The following is a 20,230-nucleotide window of genomic DNA, read 5'->3' as shown; positions in this document are numbered from 1 at the left end:
ATACAACAGGTGTGGTGGGGCGTTACGAGAGCTGTGCATGAACCAATGAATGCAAACCTCAATGAAATGAAGCACTCTGCAGAGTCGGCCATAATTCCTCCACAGTGATATATGACACTAGGACTTTATAGAACCCATGGGAAAACCTTTCATATGACTTTAAAGTAGAATAAAAAATATTTTTGATCTATGCTCAATCATCCAGGTAAGTAAATCTGTACTGTTTATAAGGTTTCGGTGGATGAGTGACAAAATGTTTCTCCCACTGAAAACGTTACATCCATATGAACACTAAAAATATATATATATATATATATAATTTTGTTAACTGTAATAGATTAGGCCTAGAATTTTCCCCCAGTGACACACTATAAGCCCCTACCACCACTTCTAAAACATCTGTTTTCGTAATAATAAATAGATGTGCCTGATTTTCTGTGTGATACGATTATCAAATTCATTGTTTAAGGACCAGTAGCTCAAACAAATGGGCAAAAAACGTGTTTTTATTTGCTTATTTTTAATGTGCCAAATTTCTTTGAAATCCAATAGAAAATAAAAAGTATTATATGGTTATATGACTATATATAGAGCATTGATAATAAGTGAAAATCCATTTGAAAGAGATTGCCGTGGAAACACCAGTGAAGACTCCACAACAGTAGGTGGCGCTTGCTGAAATTGTGTTACACAAATACGAAAAGAAGAAAACACTTCGGTCGGAGAACTTGCAGCACAGGAATCAGGAAATATAACCTGCCGGGTAGACCTGTGCCCGCGTTAATTGTTTCACAGAAAGCCACATTTTACCTTTAAGATGTCAAAAAGACATCGTTTGGATTTGGGTGATGACTACTCCTCCAGCAAGAAGAGGTCCGACGGGTGAGTGAAGTCCCACAGTTATCGCTCTCAAACTAGTCGGGTACAAGCTAACTGCTAGCTGCCGCTCTCGGTCACCATGGATGGAAGATGGGAGCTGAGAAAATATAACCCTAAGCTGCTCATGCTGCAGCTCTGCTTTATTCGCTGTTTCTTGATAGCACCTGAATGATCGTGCAGCGCGAACAGAAACGTGCTAAGTGCTTGTATTAAAAAAAAAAATACCGTAGACGTTGGTCTAACAAACGAAGCATCAACGTTACCTTCATCGTAGCGGGGGCACGTGTGTTTGGCTAACGTTAACATAGCTCCTTATCTAACCCGTGTTGGTTCATCTAGCCAGCCGTGGCTTCGATTTAAAAGACTGTGATTTGGTTCTTAAAATAGCCATCTAATGTTGTACTATACTAGCTGCGAATTAAAATTGTCCTTGGCGCCGATTAAGCTAGCAGAAACTTTAGCGTCTCTTAGCACTCACATGTTTTACGTTGTGCTCGTGTGTGTTTATTTCAGTGAAAACCTCCACAACAGACTTACAGATGCGAAAGAAATCGTGGCAATTCTTTTTAAATTTGCAGGATTTCATTGAGATTGACTGTTCAAACTACCAGTAAAAGTAGGCTAAATATTGACAGTTTGCAAATAAGTAAATTGTGACCCATTTATATATATATATATATATATATATATATATATATATATATATATATATATATATATATATATATATATATATATATAAACTTCAAAGCCCTCAAAGTATTTGATGTGATGTTAGAAACATTTGCTGTAGCTGTGTGTGCTTGTTAAACTGACAGTGTGCACCCACTGCAGATATGTCAGTATCTGTCTAAATGCAAAAGTAAACGTCAGGTAGTTTAGAAGTGGCACTGCTATAAGATCATAATTTAAACAGACTAGTGTCAGGTTCGTATTATAACTTTAAAATATCACAACACAAAATCATAAGTATGAGGACAGCGATGTAGAATGCAAAGGAGTGACAGTTGGGTTCAAGGTGGGCGTGGGATTACACCAGGGATCGGTTCTGAGCTCCTGCCATGGTGATGGACAGACTGACAGATGAGTTCAGGCAGGATCCTCTGTGGACTATGATAACAGAGGATGGATCTGCAGAGAGCAGGTGGAGGAGAGTCTGGATAGAAAAAGAATGAAAGTCAGTAGAACTAAGACAGAATACATGTGTGCGTGAATGAGAGGGAGACAAGTGGAAAGGTGGAGTTACAAGTAGTAGAGATGGTAAAGCTGGATGAGTTTAAATAGCTACGAACTGAGGAAAAGAAATGTGAAGAAGAGAGTGCAGGTAGAGTGGTGTGGGTGGAGACCAGTGTCAGGGGTGGTGTGAGACAGAAGGATGGAAGCAAGAGTGAAAGGGGACATTTATGAGACAGTTGTGTAACCTGCTATGACTCTGATTTGGACATGGTGGCACTGACAGAAAGGTAGGTGGCTGAGCTGGTGATGTCAGGTTTTTATTAAGAGTGACCAGAATAGGCAGTGCATTAGAGGGACAGCTCAGGTTAAGCAGTTTGGAGACGAGGCAGAAAGAGGAGGGATAGTAGATATATTGCACAAACGATGTTGAGTATGATGTTTCCAAGCATGAGGGAATGAGGAGGACCCCAGACGAGGTTCATGGATGTAGTGAAGGAGGACTTCATTACATCCATGGGTAGTGTAGTGGGTGCGATAGAGGAGGATGCAAGGGATAGGGTGAGATGGAGGCTCACTATGGCAAATAAATTTGCAATAGGCTGTCATTTAGTGCCTATCAATTAAAGTGGTGGAAAGGTCGGTAGACAGTTTAAACATGTTGAACGCATCAAGCATGCTTGAATATGGGAAACATTGGACAATGTCCCAACTTTACTCTCATTGCCCTGAGATTGCAAACTGTAACCTGATTATTTCTTTTACAATTAGAATGTTGACAATGATGTGCTGTTCTAATGTTGACAGGAGAGACCGGGACCGTGACAGAGACCGTGAGGACCGTTCGAGGGATAGGGACCGAGACAGAGACCGTGATCGGGACAGAGACCGGGACAGAGAACCAAAGCCATCTAGTGCCCCATCTAACAGCACACCCGCTGCTTCAGCCTTACCACCGCTCAAGCAAATGGTCCTACAACAGCAGATCAACCCATTCACCAACCTGCCCCATACTCCCCGCTACTATGAGATCCTGAAGAAGAGGCTACAGCTTCCAGTGTGGGAGTACAAGGAAAGCTTCACCGACATCATCACACGTCACCAAAGCTTTGTGCTTGTTGGAGAGACTGGCTCCGGCAAGACAACACAGGTATGAAGTCAAGTGCATTGGTGCGTCTCTTATGTGTCAGTAATCTTGTGCTACCCTTGCTGAAAAAAGCCAACAGTGTGATGGCACAGTGTAAATGCATATCTTTTTTTTTTTTAAATTGATTTGGTTTTATTAGATTCTCTGCAACCTTTGATTAAATCTGCAGATCCCACAGTGGTGTGTGGATATGGTTAGAAGCTTGCCTGGTCCTAAGCGGGCAGTAGCCTGTACTCAGCCCAGAAGAGTAGCAGCCATGAGTGTGGCTCAGAGGGTGGCGGACGAAATGGACGTCATGCTTGGACAGGAAGTTGGCTACTCCATCCGATTTGAGGATTGTAGCTCTGCCAAGACTATATTAAAGTAAGTGGTGCTGTGAGTGAATGAGATGGTTTGATTCAGAGAATCTGCTATTCACTGGCACAGAGCAGCCCAGCCTAACAAAGCATTGTTGTTTCTTCAGGTACATGACAGACGGTATGTTGTTAAGAGAGGCCATGAATGACCCACTGCTGGAACGATATGGTGTGATCATTCTGGATGAGGCTCATGAGAGAACTCTGGCCACAGACATCCTGATGGGAGTACTGAAAGAAGTGGTTCGTCAGAGATCAGATCTGAAGGTATTTTTTTTTTCTTCACCCAAGTGGGATGTAATTTTAATGTATCTATGTCTTTACAAACAGGTGCTTCCTAGATTAAAAAAAACCAAAAAAAAAAAACCCCAACTAATCTAGCTGATTTAAAAACAAGATTTTATTTCTACTCAGAATATTTAAAACATTTAGTAAGGAAAACAAAAGCAGGTGTGCCAGGTGAATTATGCTTCTTTCTAGTTGCCTCAGAAGTTGGATGTTGGATTTAGGAGTGACACCACTCACAAGTTGAGTATGTTCCAGTAGTAAAGTTAGAAACGCAACGAGCAGCAGGATTTGATTAGCCATTCATGCATCAGTAGGAAATGGACAGTTCAGTAGGAAATATCACTAATGGAGCATGTCAATGGTCATTAGCCATGTTAAATTAAGCAGTGTCTACTGGAGGTGGCCTTTGATGCTTGCCATGGTTGTAATTTGTTATCACTTTAGTTATCCCCAGAAAATGTAATTTTGCACACAAAGCTGGATTGGATGTGGCCACTAAAGACGCTGGTTAGAATTCCAACCAGGGACAAAGACCAGAAGAGACAGGAAGTCAGAAATTGGGACAGTGTGGAGAATCTGGTCAATGTAAAAAAACAAAACAAAAAAGAAACCTGGGGTAGGCTAAAACCTCCACTTTTAGAGGTTTCTGGTGTGATGTGAAGTTGTGTGAATGACAGAAGAAAATGCAGATGGGGTATTTAATGTATAGAGAAGGATGATTGCATACATAGGAATTTTCATAAAAGCTCCATCTTTTGTTACCATGTAATAACATTAAGAGCACTATACAGCTAATATCATACAGAGATGATACCATTGCAGATATTTGTAAGATTTAAGTATTTTATATACCCACATATAAACTTTGTGTGCAGGTGATTGTCATGAGTGCCACACTAGATGCTGGGAAGTTCCAGGTGTACTTTGACAGCTGTCCTCTTCTAACTATTCCTGGACGTACACATCCTGTTGAGATCTTTTACACTCCGGAGCCAGAGCGGGACTACCTTGAGGCAGCAATCCGTACTGTCATCCAGATTCATATGTGTGAGGAAGAGGAAGGTGATTGTCTTCTCTTCCTCACCGGTCAAGAGGTAAAGCTCATAATTCTCAGGTTACAGTTCCAGTAGACTTTAATTTGAAGCAGCACACCCTCCACTGATTCAAAATGCAAGGTTATAATACTTTTTTTTTTTTTTTTCTTTTTTCTTTCAGGAAATTGATGAGGCATGCAAACGGATCAAGCGTGAGGTAGATGACCTGGGTCCTGAGGTCGGAGACATCAAAATCATTCCACTGTATTCCACGTTGCCTCCACAGCAGCAACAAAGAATCTTTGAGCCTCCTCCTCCAAGGAAGCCAAATGGTGCAATAGGAAGAAAGGTACAAGTTTGAAATAAAGTCAAGGAGATTAAGGTTTTAAAATGCATTTCCTGTAAATTTGCTGAAGGTATTACATTCGCAGATGGTTTTTAAGGCTAGTGGAGAATAATGATGACCAATAACATTCATTTTGTACATCGGTTTTAAAGTTATTGCAGTTTCACGTCATTTACATAGTTGTCTTTATTATCTCAATAGCCTGCATTGTAAGATGTAGGTTGTTTGTTTTTTTTTGACTGACACTAGGGGGCACTAAAGTATTCCTGAAGTCTGATTCTGGGATGCAAATGTTACCCTGTGTGTATTACAAATGGAAAGAAAAGAAACTGATTTCTGATAATGCACAGTAGATCAGACCAAGGATAATATATAACAGAATTCTTATGTCTTTAAGAAAAATGCACATTCAGGCCATTTGTGGCAAATAAAAAGTGCCAATACTGTGCTGTGGCCTAAATATAATGGATGAGTTTTGCTTTTGTGTGCAGAAACCCCTTTTAAACAAACAAACAGATTCTCACCTATCAGGTTTCAAATATTTTACATCACTTTGCTTCTTCCCTCAGGTTGTGGTGTCGACAAACATCGCTGAGACTTCTCTAACAATTGATGGCGTGGTGTTTGTCATTGACCCTGGATTTGCCAAACAAAAGGTAGACCAAAAGTGACTCACCTGATTGCTCAGCTTTATGATTAGTTTGGTCTCAAGTGATGTGAAAGTGACTGAAATGTAGATGTTTATGATTTTGTTTTTTGTTTTTTTCATCTCATTGTAGTAATCTATCATGAGAGCTGTTGTACCTAAACATGCTTTGCCACGTGTGTCTAGGTGTACAATCCTCGAATCAGAGTGGAGTCTCTGCTCGTTACAGCCATCAGTAAAGCTTCTGCCCAGCAGAGGGCAGGACGAGCTGGAAGAACACGTCCAGGGAAATGCTTCCGTCTCTACACAGAGAAGGCCTACAAAACAGAGATGCAGGCAAGTGATTTTGTTGTTGTTGTTGTTGAGGTTTGGATAAAGGCATCGTAAACTGTGAAGGACCTTGTATGTCCTTCACAGGGGACACACAGATTTTCAAATGCACCTGAAATTTTGGTTTGGAGGCTTTTGCAAAGAAGCGGCAGTGTGAGTCACAGAAGCCCAAAATGACATCAGCTCATCAAATGAAAGGAAACTTTATATCGAATACTGAGTTATGCTGGACTAACCTGATTCCTGAAACATTGAAATAAAGTTATATTGTAGTAAACTTTCCTAAATTAGAGGCATGCCATCAGACTGCTGCCTTCATATGGATGCAGCAGTGTCAAGAAGTAAGAGTTTACACAGTGTAAATACTGCAGACGTCACTTCACATTCATGATCATTTGTAGATCACGCGGATTGCTTGAATGGTGATCACTCAAGCACAAAGATTTAAACTCTTTGCTGCCTTCGAAGTGAACAATCTGCCATATAAATTCAGCGTTATGTCTTCTCCACAGTTTGCCCTTGTACATAGGTCGCTTATGTTGTGTGACAAAGCCTCTCAGACATTATGCTAAGAGCTCTGCCCTTGTTAGCACCTCATATCCCCTCACTTCACCACATCAGGTTAATCTTTGTGCTGCTCGCTCCTTCTTCAGGATAACAACATTCATTATATTTGACTTTATTATCGTCCCTTTTTAGGATAACACATACCCTGAGATTCTTCGCTCAAACTTGGGATCTGTAGTGCTTCAGCTTAAAAAGCTGGGTATTGATGACCTTGTCCACTTTGACTTCATGGATCCACCTGGTAAGTCAGCCTGCAGTCTTATTGTGAACTGTAAGTAGTCCTTTTATGCTAGTTAGCCATGGCTAGCTGACCTCACAGTCTCTCCTCCATGCAGCTCCTGAGACGTTGATGAGGGCCCTTGAGCTGCTTAACTACCTGGCAGCTCTCAACGATGACGGTGACCTGACGGAGCTGGGCTCCATGATGGCAGAATTTCCTCTGGACCCCCAACTGGCAAAGATGGTCATTGCGAGCTGCGAGTTTAACTGCTCCAACGAGATCCTTTCCATTACTGCCATGCTGTCAGGTAATGCCCAGGACTGGGCTGACATCTTTCTTGCCTGTTGTAGGCCAAGTCCCTTTGGGTTAACACTTCTGATTACAGGTAGTGTTAAAAATAATCCCAATGTACGTCCAGTTTGTGCACATTTTCTTCTACTCTAAACCAGCCATTCCCAAAGTCAAGAGTGCTGCGGCCCATTTAAAACACAGAATATCCCACGGGGCCCACCAAGTCTTATCTATCTCTTGCATAATAAATTTACTGAATAATGATGAGATGTATAGAAAGCTTATTAAAGAGGTGCTATTATCCTTTTCTTTATTCTGTCTCATGTATAAAAGGTACTGTCAAACTGAGGGATGCTCATAGAGCTGGGCGATATGAGATTTTTTCATATCACGATATGTTTTTTTCATTTCAGGCGATAACGATATCTATCACGATATAAGCCAAATAACTATTTTTGTAAGATTTAAATGTGCCGTTGCTCACAAGTAAAATGTGAAATAATCAGCAGCTTGTTTTTATTTAAATATTTATTTCCCATAATAAGTTCAACAGGGTAGATGTACTTAAGGAACATGAGACTTTTTCAGATAAATAAAGGCAAATATTGCAAACTACACAAAAGGCAGCCGCTAAAGCGTTTAAGTTTCAAAATAGAACAAACAAAACAGACTAAATTGTCAATTCCACTTAGAAACAAAATATTAATTCTAAAAATAAATCTTAGTTTGTTTTACAGAAGAACAGACAAAACTGACTAACTTTTGTCAATATCAAATAAACTGAGAACTAAAAGGAAATTCTCAATCTCTCCTTGTTGTATAGCTGAGCTTTTCAAACAGTTTTAACAGTTACTTTAGTCTGACAAAAGCCGAACGACGAATTAGCGCTTCCAGTCAGAGACTGAGGCTACGTCCACACGTACACGGGTATTTTTGAAAACGGAGATTTTCCGTTCGTTTTAAAAAATAATCCCGTCCACACATAAAGGCAGAAATGAAGGAAAACGCTGCTATGAACATGCCAAAGCAGCAGGTGGCGCTAGATTCCTAACCGTGCCGAAATGTTGGCCAATCAGAAGTCTAGAAGCCTCGGTGGGAAAAAGTAAACAAAGCTGCGGCATAGAAGCAGAACCGAGTCGTATGTGTGGAGGGACAGTAACTGTGTGTATATGTAAGCATTTAAACACTGCAGAGAGTAGAATTAACAGTAACAGTATTGTAGAAATTCATTTCACCGAAACAATAACATGGCGCACAGTGTGACGCATGCACCAGTTTATTGTATTTCCAGACTTGCTTTCGGCACAATTTACAGTGCACGCTACTCTGTTTTTTGTCAGACTTGAAATAGCCGAAATACCTTCACACTACGGAACTTCTATGGCTCTTCCGTTCGACAATCTCTCCGGCATTGGAACCATCATCTGTTTTCTCTTCGGTCACGCTCGGTTGATTTTTCTAGTCGGCACACTCATTTCCTCCATTACCCGCTGGCTGCTTCCCAAACAAACACACGTGCGGCTTGGCACTTGTGCTGTACCTAACAAGTCACGCGACGTGACGCTGCGGCTGCGATTGGTTCGGCTCTGCGCTACTTAATTTGGATTGGCTGACCTTTTTTTTTTTTTTTTTTTTTTTTTTTTTTTTTGAGGACAAGAGCGGCGAGGTCTATCGCGATAGCTTAATTTCTCTATCGAGTAAAAGTTATATCGCGATACATATCGTTATCGTTCTATCGCCCAGCTCTAGATGCTCATATTGAATAGGCTAAAGTTTTAAAAGCAAAGATCCACATTTGTGTGAACAAACCTTGTGAGACACAATCTTGAACTTCAGACTGCTCTAAATGATTTCCTCTTGATTTCTGAGGTTTTTCCCCTACTCCTGGCTTTGTTTGATTTCAATGAGAGCAGATAACGTTAATATGATTATCTAAGCCACGTAGCTCTGGCTGTGAGGACATCAGCCCCCATCAGAATTGAGGGGTAACAAATGAATAATAAACTGACTCATGCAAAGCTGCTCTTGTAGAGACCAAAAAAAGAGATCTGGGGGTCACTTATGCCCCTTTTAAGATTTAACAACTAAGCGCTGACTTAATGTTTACGGAAGTACTCAGAAAACAAGTGCAGATCGTTTGTAGTGCCTTGTCCAGGATTATGACAACTGAACAGGCTGATATTTCAGATGCTTGTCAATACATATATGACACATTTCATGCCAGTATTAGTCACAACTGATGTTATTTATATTGAATCATATATTCATCAGGGTGGTTTGTTGGAGAGTTTATTTTTGATTTTAGTACAAATAAGGAAATAATGAATCAGTTGGAAAAAGACAATAAAATACTCATATTTCTGTTTTGTTTTTTTGCCACAGGCATGTAGGTCAATACGACTTCATATATTAAGTCTTAACTTTAAATCTCAGGTTTTTGTTTGGGTTTTTTTTTCTTGCATTTTTGTTAATAGAAAGCAAGTTTTTCACGAGTGCTTCATCATTAAAGAAAGTGGATAGGGCAGGCACCACTTGGACGTTTTTCATATTTATTGAATTTTCTTTTTTGAAGTAACACTTTAAAAATTAATGTTGCACTGTAGAGTAACATGTAGCTCAGATGTGTTTCAGTCTTCCACTTACTAAAAGGCCTAACACTCATGTAGCTAAAGTAAGATCTGTGAGTTTTGGAAAGGTTCAACTTTGTTGGTGTCCCTAACACTCTGCAGCTGTGTGAAAACTCTTGTTTTACAGATGTGGTTAAATGACCCCTCTCTACGAGCTAGTAACCATTACAGTTGGGAATGACCATGAGAACAGACTGCAGCTCCCTCTTATAGAGCTTGTGGTCCTGCCCTGTCCCAAGCAGTGTCGAGTGCCCTAGCATCATAGGCTTTGCTGCATTTTTCTGTGAATGTTTGACTCATCCCTATGGGCGGCTTTGTTGGGGCCCATACCAACCTTGTTTAGTCCCACAGTGTTTTGTCCGTCCTACGGAGGCTAAGAAGGCAGCAGACGAGTCCAAGATGAGGTTTGCTCACATTGATGGAGACCACTTGACGCTGCTCAACGTCTATCACGCCTTCAAACAAAGTGAGCATCAGTCCACGTTTTATTTGGATTTCTGCATGATGAAGTTAAACCTGCATTAATTTGTTTTTTTTGTTGTTGTTTTTTTTACACACACTTTATGGTCAGCAGAATAAGATGAAAGTGCAACATATGAGCTTTTAAAGCTAAAGAAAACGTGCTGAAGAAAGATGTGTTTATAATGGAGCAGTAGAGTGGTTGAATGTTATATGATATGTGAGCATTCGTACAGAAAAATACAGTAGATGAATACAATGAGAGTTGTTAAAACAGTCACAGGTGGCTTCTGGATAACCAGCCTGAGCAGAGATTTCAAAGACAGCACTGACTCTGCTGACCAGATTTCCTCAGGCAGTTTATTCCAATGCTTCAGGGATCTGACTGTGAATGTTCCTGGAAACAGCTGAACCTCTCTGTTACATACAGGCTAGTATGCAACAGAGAGGTTTGAGGTGTTGTGTGACAAGACTCAAATGTATAATCTATTGAGAGCTACTGAGGTGACAGGAATATGCGTTTTTGTGTCCTCGTGCATCATTTTGGTTTAAAATGACTAATTCAGTACATGATTTGTAGACATTTATGCTTGAAAACATGTTTCATCTGACATATTTTAAAGATAAAGAGTCATGATCTATTTTTTATTAACAACTCATTTGGGGATTAGTTCAATTTTGATGATCTAGTTAGCACCTTAGACTTGAATGTCTCTCATGCCTTTTTCCAGACCATGAGTCTAACCAGTGGTGCTATGACAACTTTGTCAACTACCGCTCGCTGATGTCTGCCGACAATGTGCGGCAGCAGCTGTCCAGGATCATGGACCGCTTCAACTTGCCTCGTCGGAGCACGGAGTTCACAAGCAGAGATTACTACATCAACATCCGACGGGCGCTCTGCACCGGCTTCTTCATGCAGGTGAGCAGACATAATAGATTTGGAGGAGGAGGAAGAAGAAGGAGCTTTGGGATGCTTTGAGGACGGTCTGTTGTTCAGTTTGGAATCAAACGCACATGAGTTTTGTTAAAAACCTTTGCAGCCATAAACTGAGACACAGTACAGCGAAAAACGTGTATATTAGGAAAGCTGCTTTTGATTTTGAATGGATCTAAATTATTCTGTTACCCCAATTTTCTAATGATTGATTTATCTTTTCAGCCCAGGTAAAAAATGTGGTCAGTGTTCCTCTCTGGCAGTAAACTGAAGTCTGCTATCAGCCTGTTAGTGGGCTTAGTGTTGAAAAGGATTAACTGAAAAGGATTTTATTGTTATCCTTTTTAAATTTTTCTTTTGGACCTCCCTGCAGGTGGCTCATTTGGAGCGCACAGGCCATTACCTCACAGTGAAAGACAACCAAGTGGTCCAGCTGCACCCATCTACAGTCCTGGACCACAAACCAGAGTGGGTGCTCTACAACGAGTTTGTCCTTACCACCAAGAACTACATCCGCACATGCACAGACATCAAGCCAGAGTGGTACGTGTACAGACAATAAGATCTCACTAAAAGCTGTTATTTTAACATGTGTTGCGTTAGCTGAATGACGGGGTCATCCATGTTCTCCTGTCTCTGTTACAGGCTGGTGAAGATTGCACCTCAGTACTACGAAATGAGTAACTTCCCACAATGTGAAGCTAAGCGACAGCTGGAGCGAATCATTGCCAAACTAGAGAGCAAAGAGTATTCCCAGTACTGAACAACAGCCAACAAGTGTCCTGGAAAAACAACTGCTTACTTTAGTTTTAGATCTTTCTCTCATTGTATCTTAATGTTTCAAATTTGACTTTTTGATTATTTTTTAAAAATATTTTCTTTGCCCCCCCCCCCATCAATGTTAATTCTGTAACTACGTGTACCGTCAGATAAAATGTCAACAACAGTGGTTAGACCCGGTCGTAATTACTGAAACGGAATAACAAATGTGTTATTTAGATGTGGTTGAATTTTGTTTAGGAAACTGCTGAGTCATAAACGTTTGTGCTTGCTTTGTTTCTTTAAAACAATGAGCTTTGACTTCATTTCTCTGTATAAATTAATTAGTAAAGTCAGTTATCCGAAAGACAGTTTGATCCGTGGTTTTTGTGCTTTTGTCTAGGTGCTTTTGGTTGACTAAATATGGAAATGAAGGTTGGGTAAAGTGAATCAGTACTTGAACACCTGCTGTTTAAAAAAGAATGATCTACTTCAGTGCAGCGTTATGTTTATGCATAACATGACTTTAGAAATTCTGGGAAAATCCAATAAACGGTTTGGACTTCGACTCGGCCACAATATATTTTTTTAGGAACAAAAGGAAAGTAAAATGTAACAGATTTAATGAAACTCAGTTTATTGGAAATATAACACTAACAATAATTTCTCACCTGGAAATGGTTCTCAAAGTAGACATTAGTAGGACTAAAACAGAAAAATGTAAAAGTTGTGCGCATTTTAATGAAACTGCTGCTTTATGCAATCATAGTAGTAGTGGTAGTGTAATTATTTGATTTGGTTATTTGAAATCCTTTAAAGTTATGCAGTTTCTAGAGTAAACTGCACTTGAGTTCACAGAATAGACTGCACTTTGGCTGTAGAATATCTGACGGGCCGAACGAGTTCATGTCAGAGATTCTTTACTACTGCTTCTGTTCAATGTCTTCTATGGTCTCTGGCAGGCACCTGTTGCGGGTCTCTGAAAGGGTCCTTGCTACTATTCCCCCGAGTACAGCCACAAAGCAAAAGATGACCTGTGGCAGCTCCGTCCAGACCTCATCCAGTAAGAGGATCATAGGAGCCACAGCTACGCCAAACCGAGCCATGAACGAGTTGTAACCCATACCATTCTGCCTGAAAACATAAACATATTAGTTTTAATCAGAGGATCTTGCAGAAAAAGCGATGTCCTGAAGAGTTTATTCAAAAGCAGAAGATTGGAATTAGGCGTGTAGAGTTACCTTACTACAGTCGGGTACAGCTCAGAGCTGTATAGCACTAGAGTGGCAAAGGATGCTGAAGAAAACCCTTTTCCAATGATGGCTACCACAGTCGTGGCGACCGACATTTCTACAAAGAGCATCAGAATCACGATTACCGCCAAATTTGAACACAAACGAAGATGGTGTGTTAGTGTAACGGTACAAAAAGGAAAAAAAAGATTTAAAATACTGTGCAACAATATTAAATGATCCCTCATTTCTTTTTGATTTTCCATTTTCTTTTGATTTATCACATGTAGTTTATTTCAAAGCTGTAAAACATACAACATTACCACCATTCCCTACGTTGGTAGTGACAGCAGTGTCTTCTTGAAAAATATTTTTTTAAAACAACCCAAATCTTAGATCAAGCCTGTGATCAAGAAGTGCCTACCTTTTGGTATCACAATATTGATTCCAAGACAAATGGCAGCCATCAGCAAAGTTCCCACCATAGTGTGTCGCCTGCCTATCTTTTCCAGTAAGTAGAGGACTGCCAGCTTGGCAGGAAGTTCAATTAATGCATAGGTAAACTGAGTGAGATAGATGTTGAGCCCGAAACCTGTGATCTTGAAGCTGATGCCGTAAAATGTAGTTGCAACGCAAAACCTAGGGACGGAGAAGGAAGCGGCTCGTTAGTGAACAATCTGTTGGTTTACAATTTATACACAAGATTCAATACACTGTAAAGCCCTGGGAATGCAGACCATAATATACCAGTACGCAGGGCCAGTTTCCTCATCTCAGGTGTCCGAATCAGGTCGAGGTAAGAGTAGGTTCGATCTCGTTTCTCCGTCGTAACAATGGTGGATAGTGTCTGAAAGAATTCAAAGCCATTTGAGGGCAAGCTTCCATTTGCAACAATGCTGTGAAGATCAGAACAAAACCTACGATTACATTTAGATAAGAATACACTGTATTCTTTAGTGCCTTTGTTCACCTTCTTTGTGTGTAATTAGTGCCTATAATAACACCATAATGGACTCTACTTGGCTCCCTTGACTTAACCATCTGGAGCTTACAAACCTCTATTTCCAGTGAGTGGATCGACTCTTCTGTCCGATTCATGTTGGCACAGTTTTTCAGATACATCTGAGCTTGCTCCAGCTTTCCATTGGCAATCAGCCACCTAGCTGACTCTGGCATCCACCTAATGTTAGGGGGGAATTATTATTATTATCATTTTTAACCCATATGTAGGCCTATTGCAATGCAGCATTTAAAATAAAAACAAATCTCAAATATCTGTTCAGATTGAGAGACATAGTGAAGACTTGATAGAAGATTTTGAGCTAATAGTTGACCAATGAAGCTGGTTTTAATAAAACAGATTGCAGAAGCCATGACAACAGACAATGGTTCAAACATGGATGATAATAAGAAGAAACCATACATTCAGAATCTAAATGTCACAGACTATAAAGAATTATGGTTCAGCTAAAATTTATCAGTTCACTGTCCCTGTGGTCATCACACTGCTTCATTTTAAATTTTTGTCAAGTTTTGTCAGTTTTCAGGAGTTCAAAACTTCACTTGTGAGGTTTCAGGGAGCTTGACCTTTGACCACCAAGATCTATTCAGTTTATCCTTGAGTCCCAAGTTTTGTAAAGCATCAGATACGTAGTCTTTGTATTCAGTTAATTATTCTTCCTTCAAGAGTCAAGTGTCTACACTTACCCAAAATCACTTCCCTTGAAGGCCACAATCCCAGAGTTTTGTTAAAATTTCATAACTAATTTCATAACTAATCTATCAGGACAAGGACAAGCAAGGATATGCATGCCATTTTTTGTTTCATATATGCAGTGGCAAGCAAGTGTTTAGTTACGGAGGAATCATCAAATTATTTCAATGCTTAAATTTTCTAAATTAAGCTTTGTTGTAAAAGGCAGAAATTTGGGTGCTTAAAATTTTACTATTACAACATTAGTATTATGTTATTAAATCGGTGCGCAAAATATTTTTAATCTGTGTTTGTCCTTCAACTCATGCATGACTAGATCGATGCTGGATGTTAACCAGTTACAGACTTCCAGGTGAAAGCGATTAAAGTGTACTGAAATGAGCCTCTGTTTGATAACATGCCTTAGTCATACCTCCAAGTGAAGATGGCCAAGATTAAAGGTAATGTAACACTGATTATCAGCCTCCTCCAATCATTCACAAAATAGGCAATAAGTGAAAACACTGTATTTCCAAACGTCCAGGATAAACTGTCGATCACTCCCACAATCTTCCTGTGTTCAATGTCCACCCACTCCACACCTGAAATAAACAAGCAGTCGATTCATTTCTTAAGTAGCTTAATTAAAGAAAGCTTTTAGTATGATGCTTATCAGCAGCCTTAGAGGGGACACAATTCAAAGAACTTTTACATGAGCTGAAAAAATGTTGTTGCGCGCACACAAGCCAAAAGAGAGTGGGTGCCTCTATCCTCTATAATGCAATATAATACTGTAATTTGGGAACGAGTTTCTGTCTTTTATGCAAACATCTGCAATACAGTGTGCTCTCTCTGCGTCCCCCCCACAGAGTTGAAGCTGAACAGGCGTCTGCAGCAGCTCATTTTGATCTTTTTTTTTCTCATTTTTAAATTACATTACTAAGCATACGGCACTACTCGTACTGCAAGTCAAAAGTTCACAGGACTACTGACCAATGTTCCCTCTAAGCTGCACGCGTGCGCAATTGCGCACTGCTGGCACGGTGTCTGCGCACAGTAAATCTGCGTTGCGCACGGAAAAAAAATCTGACCTGAATTGAAATTAAAATTAATACTTTAACAATTCTGTTTTGCAGTGTTAGTCAGTGAGTGACTGGCTGCTCCCGTATGGGATTAGAACGATGCTACCTTATCCCATAGTCCAGCCAATAATGCGATTTACATTCATATATACGCAGCTAATCAACGTTATTGACAGGCTATGACAGCGTCCTTATGTGCCGACACCGGTGTTTTAGCTAACAAAGCGGCGTGGCTGATGTGGAGTGAAGCCACGTTAAATGACAACGTGGACAACCATTGGAGATGTGAGCAGGACAGACGGAACAACTGACAGAAAAAGTGTGGACTTTATACCAGCGTTTAAATCGTGTTGATAGGCCACGTAAAACCAGAATTGTGATTAAAAAAAATGCAATGTTTGGTTTTCTTCCTGAATACTATCGTTGTTTATATTTACTGCGGGAAGAAACGGTAAAAACAGCGTTTTATAAGGAAAACGAAAAAACCCCACCCTTTCCCATTGGTGGAAAAATGTACCATGTCGACCAATCAAAAAATGATATGGCAACAGTTGTTTAGGAAGGGGGGAAGTTTTAGGAGTGACGGCGGTGTTTTGAGATGTGAGAGATTTGCGACGTTTAGCGCAAATCTTGTGTAGTTAGTGTGTAGTGTAGTCAATAGTTTTGTTGTGTGTGTCAGAACAATGAGGCGACTGCTGAATGTTACAGGTGTTACAGGAGTGATACATCTCCTGTTGTCAGGCCTGCAGGTACCAGGCTGTTGTTCTCCTTTATCTCATAGTGGACAGAAATTATGTTTTGGAGTGGCACAAATAATTTGTGTGGCATCAAATTTGATGCAGAACAGCTGATTGTTCTGTAAATAGCTTGAAATGTTTATTTAAAAAAACGCCTTGGCTGCATTTTTAGGTAAACAGCTGCAAAAAATGTTGTTGTTTGCATAACTCAGTTACTTTTTTGAAGAAGTAACTATATAATTAATTGCCCAACATTGGTCATTATATACTGTATTTTGCAGACAGAGAGTTACAGGACTCTCTCCCAGACCACAGACTCAGACTCATAATACAAGTCAGAGCTTTATAAAAAATTTTTTTTAGAAAGTTGTGTTTTCAAAATTGGAGTTCAAGTTATTTTTACTTCCAATAGTTTTAACATACTACACAGATCATGAACAAGATTTCTTTTTAAATAATTTCATTGTAAGTGGGCTAAAGCAGTTAATTAAAAATAGTCTAACATAAATGCTGTAATTTGATTATTTTAATAAACCATGTAACTTGGATGGATTCGATGCCGGCGTGACCACAGTGCACACGTCTGATGTCGCTCACAGTGGTCCAAGGGACCGCTCAGGGAGTTTGTGCGTTTGCTTAGACACATGAAAAATTAGAGGGAACATTGCTACTGACTAAACACTGCCTGCTATCATGACCTGTTACGTGTAATCAATGTGTGCAAAGCTCCTCTGTTCTAGAAAAAAAAAATAGATTTAAGATTTTTTTTGCGATTACATTTAAAGCTTGCTCACAGCAGTCAACATGGCATTGAAATAGTATTATATATTTTCTCCTCTGTGGCTTCTGAAGTGAAGCTGATATAAGAACGGATACAGTGTATGTTTAGATGATGAAATGAAATAATCACTGAGGACTGCTGAAACGATGACGATGCCTGTGATGCAGAAGCCAGTAAGGAACCTCAGGACCATGAACATCACGTAGGAAGTAGAAAAGGCGCTTGCAACAGCAAACACCATCCCAGACACGTATGATACCAGCAGCATGATCCTTCTGCCATACCTATGGAAAAATCAGAAAGTCTCAATCTTTGTTTTGTTTTTTTCAGTAGCTGGAACACTGGAAATCGCTGATACCTGTCGCTCAGGCTGCCAAAGGCCATCGCTCCAAACATGACTCCAACAAAGAAGATGGTAGCAGTTGCTTTGTTTTTCCCTCTTCTATCACACACCAAGTCCCACTTGTACAAAGAAAAAAAAGATGCTATTCTACATTTGGTTGTGGGATTATTTAATAATTAGGAACAAATACATTTTAATTTATTTCACAATAGAAAAAAAAGTACAAAAGAATCACCTCTGAGGTCAGAGTAGACTTGAAAGTAGTGTTATCGTACACCCATCCATTCTGGCACGGCACTTTACGCGCATCAGTGATGTGGGAAGTGTTAAATAGCAGATGATATTGAGGCTCCTGGAACATCTGACAGGAGCTTGGAGTCCCATCCTGCTGAACTGGAATAGTAACAAGAAGCCTCTCTGTCTGGGATAAATTCATAAAAATACCCACATCATCCAGAGAGCTGATGTCACAGTGATGAGAGGGAACAGCTGCAATGAAATTGTTGAGCATGAAGTGGCAAGGCAGAGTGAAGCGGCCGATGAAACTGATCACAATGATCATTATCTGAAATCTTCCAAATCCGTTAATATCAGCAAGAACATTCTCAAACTTCATTGTGGCCTCCTGCTGTAAACGAAATGTCTTCCTTTAAGGTTAAAAAGAAAAGGAAAGTCCTCAGTTGCTTGTAGCCTATATCCAAAACTAGCAAATCTTTGTTTGATTTGCTTCTGGACTATCTGTAATAAGTCAGTGTTTTACCTGTCTTAACAAGTTAACTAATGTTTATCTATGTGACTGTAAATAGAAGCTCGCTCTAGTCTACTGCAGGCTCTCCATTGTTGACACAGCGGAATGACTCATCAATAATAAAGAAACTGCGATTCAGTGGAAATTTATGGGCAAACATGGGAAAAAGACAATTTGCATTTAGTGGTTTTTGACCACTTTTTATTTATTTCCTTTAAATAATATAACAAAATAGCAAAAGTAGCAATGAAAACAAAGGCTATTGCTGTTACAAAAATGTGAGACAGGGTTCAAAGTCCTGTTACAGCAGGACATGAGCAAAAACAATAGGAATAAATGAAAAAAGCTGATGGAAAGCATTTTAAAGACATCAAGCTCTATTACATCATTTTATCTTTTTTTTAATAGCATCTCTGTTTCTTATTTTGTAAGGGACCAGCAGCAGTTAGGACTGATCAGTGCGCTAAGACTAAAGTTCTATGAGGTAATACTGTGATCTGTTGAAGGCACGCCAAATAATAGCATATATACCGGTATATTTTTAAACCAAAATGTCACCTAATAAATTACTAACTACACCGTATGGTATGACCGGCTCTTGCTGGCAACATCTGAAACTTTTAAGGTGATTTGAAGTAAATTCAAACTGTAGCAAAATGTGGCAAATGTGGGCCACATACAGGAGCTGCTGCAGTTTTTGTGCTGATGATAATGCCAGTGGAGGTTTGGAGCTCTGCAGCTGCTGAGTCAACCACAGAGTGCAGGTGATTTTTATGCCAACTTGGTGACCCTGCTCTGTACCTTTACATGGTCTGCCACTTTATGGCTGTGAGTTGCTGCAGTTCGTAAACGCTTCCACTTTACAATAATGCCGCTTACAGCTGGTCATGGAAAATCTAGGAGGAAAGACCAAGGTCATCTTTTTAAAAACAGGCCACATGGCTAGGTTCTTGATTTTACACACCTGTGGCAACTGGTGAAAACATCTGAATTCAAAGATTAGGAGTTGTGGCAAAAGGCACACTTTTGTCCATATATTGAGGAATGAGGAAATTTTAAATCTTGTGTGTTTTTATTATTTAGTGCTGTAGGACTGATGTGTTTGTCTTATATGCAGATCTTTAAGGTCAAAGGGCAGTTTGTCAGAGCAATAGAAATGTGGTTATTCCTATTGTATTTTAAACCACAGGATTCATGGCAGCTATCATGTACAGGGAGTGCAGAATTATTAGGCAAATGAGTATTTTGTCCACATCATCCTCTTCATGCATGTTGTCTTACTCCAAGCTGTATAGGCTCGAAAGCCTACTACCAATTAAGCATATTAGGTGATGTGCATCTCTGTAATGAGAAGGGGTGTGGTCTAATGACATCAACACCCTATATCAGGTGTGCATAATTATTAGGCAACGTCCTTTCCTTTGGCAAAATGGGTCAAAAGAAGGACTTGACAGGCTCAGAAAAGTCAAAAATAGTGAGATATCTTGCAGAGGGATGCAGCAGTCTCAAAATTGCAAAGCTTCTGAAGCGTGATCATCGAACAATCAAACGTTTC

General features: G+C 39.8%; 2 protein-coding genes across 2 annotated transcripts; one reads left to right on the top strand and one right to left on the bottom strand.

Annotated features, from left to right (window-relative positions):
- The first annotated feature begins 704 nt into the window (after positions 1 to 704).
- On the top strand, positions 705 to 12,627 carry LOC146668000 (ATP-dependent RNA helicase DHX15). The gene is made up of 14 exons (XM_085409810.1): positions 705 to 882; positions 2,860 to 3,202; positions 3,369 to 3,562; positions 3,663 to 3,822; positions 4,719 to 4,937; positions 5,059 to 5,226; positions 5,793 to 5,879; positions 6,056 to 6,205; positions 6,899 to 7,007; positions 7,102 to 7,293; positions 10,248 to 10,370; positions 11,095 to 11,285; positions 11,674 to 11,843; positions 11,946 to 12,627. Exons 1-14 carry the CDS (start codon positions 818 to 820, stop codon positions 12,061 to 12,063), a joined length of 2,289 nt encoding a protein of 762 aa, XP_085265936.1. The 5' UTR covers positions 705 to 817; the 3' UTR covers positions 12,064 to 12,627.
- Positions 12,628 to 12,756: 129 nt separating this feature from the next.
- Positions 12,757 to 18,677, bottom strand: LOC146667999 (solute carrier family 22 member 7-like). The gene is made up of 9 exons (XM_085409815.1): positions 18,163 to 18,677; positions 17,943 to 18,046; positions 17,714 to 17,868; positions 15,418 to 15,586; positions 14,348 to 14,471; positions 14,029 to 14,138; positions 13,716 to 13,930; positions 13,301 to 13,409; positions 12,757 to 13,193 (listed from the first exon to the last, which is right to left on the bottom strand). The coding sequence occupies exons 1-9, from the start codon at positions 18,541 to 18,543 to the stop codon at positions 12,983 to 12,985; spliced, it is 1,578 nt and encodes a 525-aa protein (XP_085265941.1). The 5' UTR covers positions 18,544 to 18,677; the 3' UTR covers positions 12,757 to 12,982.
- Between the last annotated feature and the right edge of the window lie 1,553 nt (positions 18,678 to 20,230).

Source organism: Rhamphochromis longiceps, linkage group LG6 (genome assembly GCF_057381845.1).
Source record: "Rhamphochromis longiceps isolate RC_006_pf linkage group LG6, R_longiceps_female_GT1.1, whole genome shotgun sequence".
Classification (NCBI taxonomy): Eukaryota; Metazoa; Chordata; class Actinopteri; order Cichliformes; family Cichlidae; genus Rhamphochromis; species Rhamphochromis longiceps.
This window is presented reverse-complemented; position numbering and strand designations above follow the sequence as displayed.

Coding starts and splice junctions, on each gene's coding strand:
- LOC146667999 (XM_085409815.1), bottom strand. CDS start 18,543: ATGAAGTTTGAGAATGTTCTTGCTGATATTAACGGATTTGGAAGATTT. Junction 15,587..17,713: donor CATCGTTTCAGCAGTCCTCA/GTGATTATTTCA, acceptor TGTTTATTTCAG/GTGTGGAGTGGGTGGACATT. Junction 13,931..14,028: donor CTGCGTACTGGTATATTATG/GTCTGCATTCCC, acceptor CTCCGTCCCTAG/GTTTTGCGTTGCAACTACAT.
- LOC146668000 (XM_085409810.1), top strand. CDS start 818: ATGTCAAAAAGACATCGTTTGGATTTGGGTGATGACTACTCCTCCAGC. Junction 883..2,859: donor AGCAAGAAGAGGTCCGACGG/GTGAGTGAAGTC, acceptor TAATGTTGACAG/GAGAGACCGGGACCGTGACA. Junction 3,203..3,368: donor GCTCCGGCAAGACAACACAG/GTATGAAGTCAA, acceptor TTAAATCTGCAG/ATCCCACAGTGGTGTGTGGA.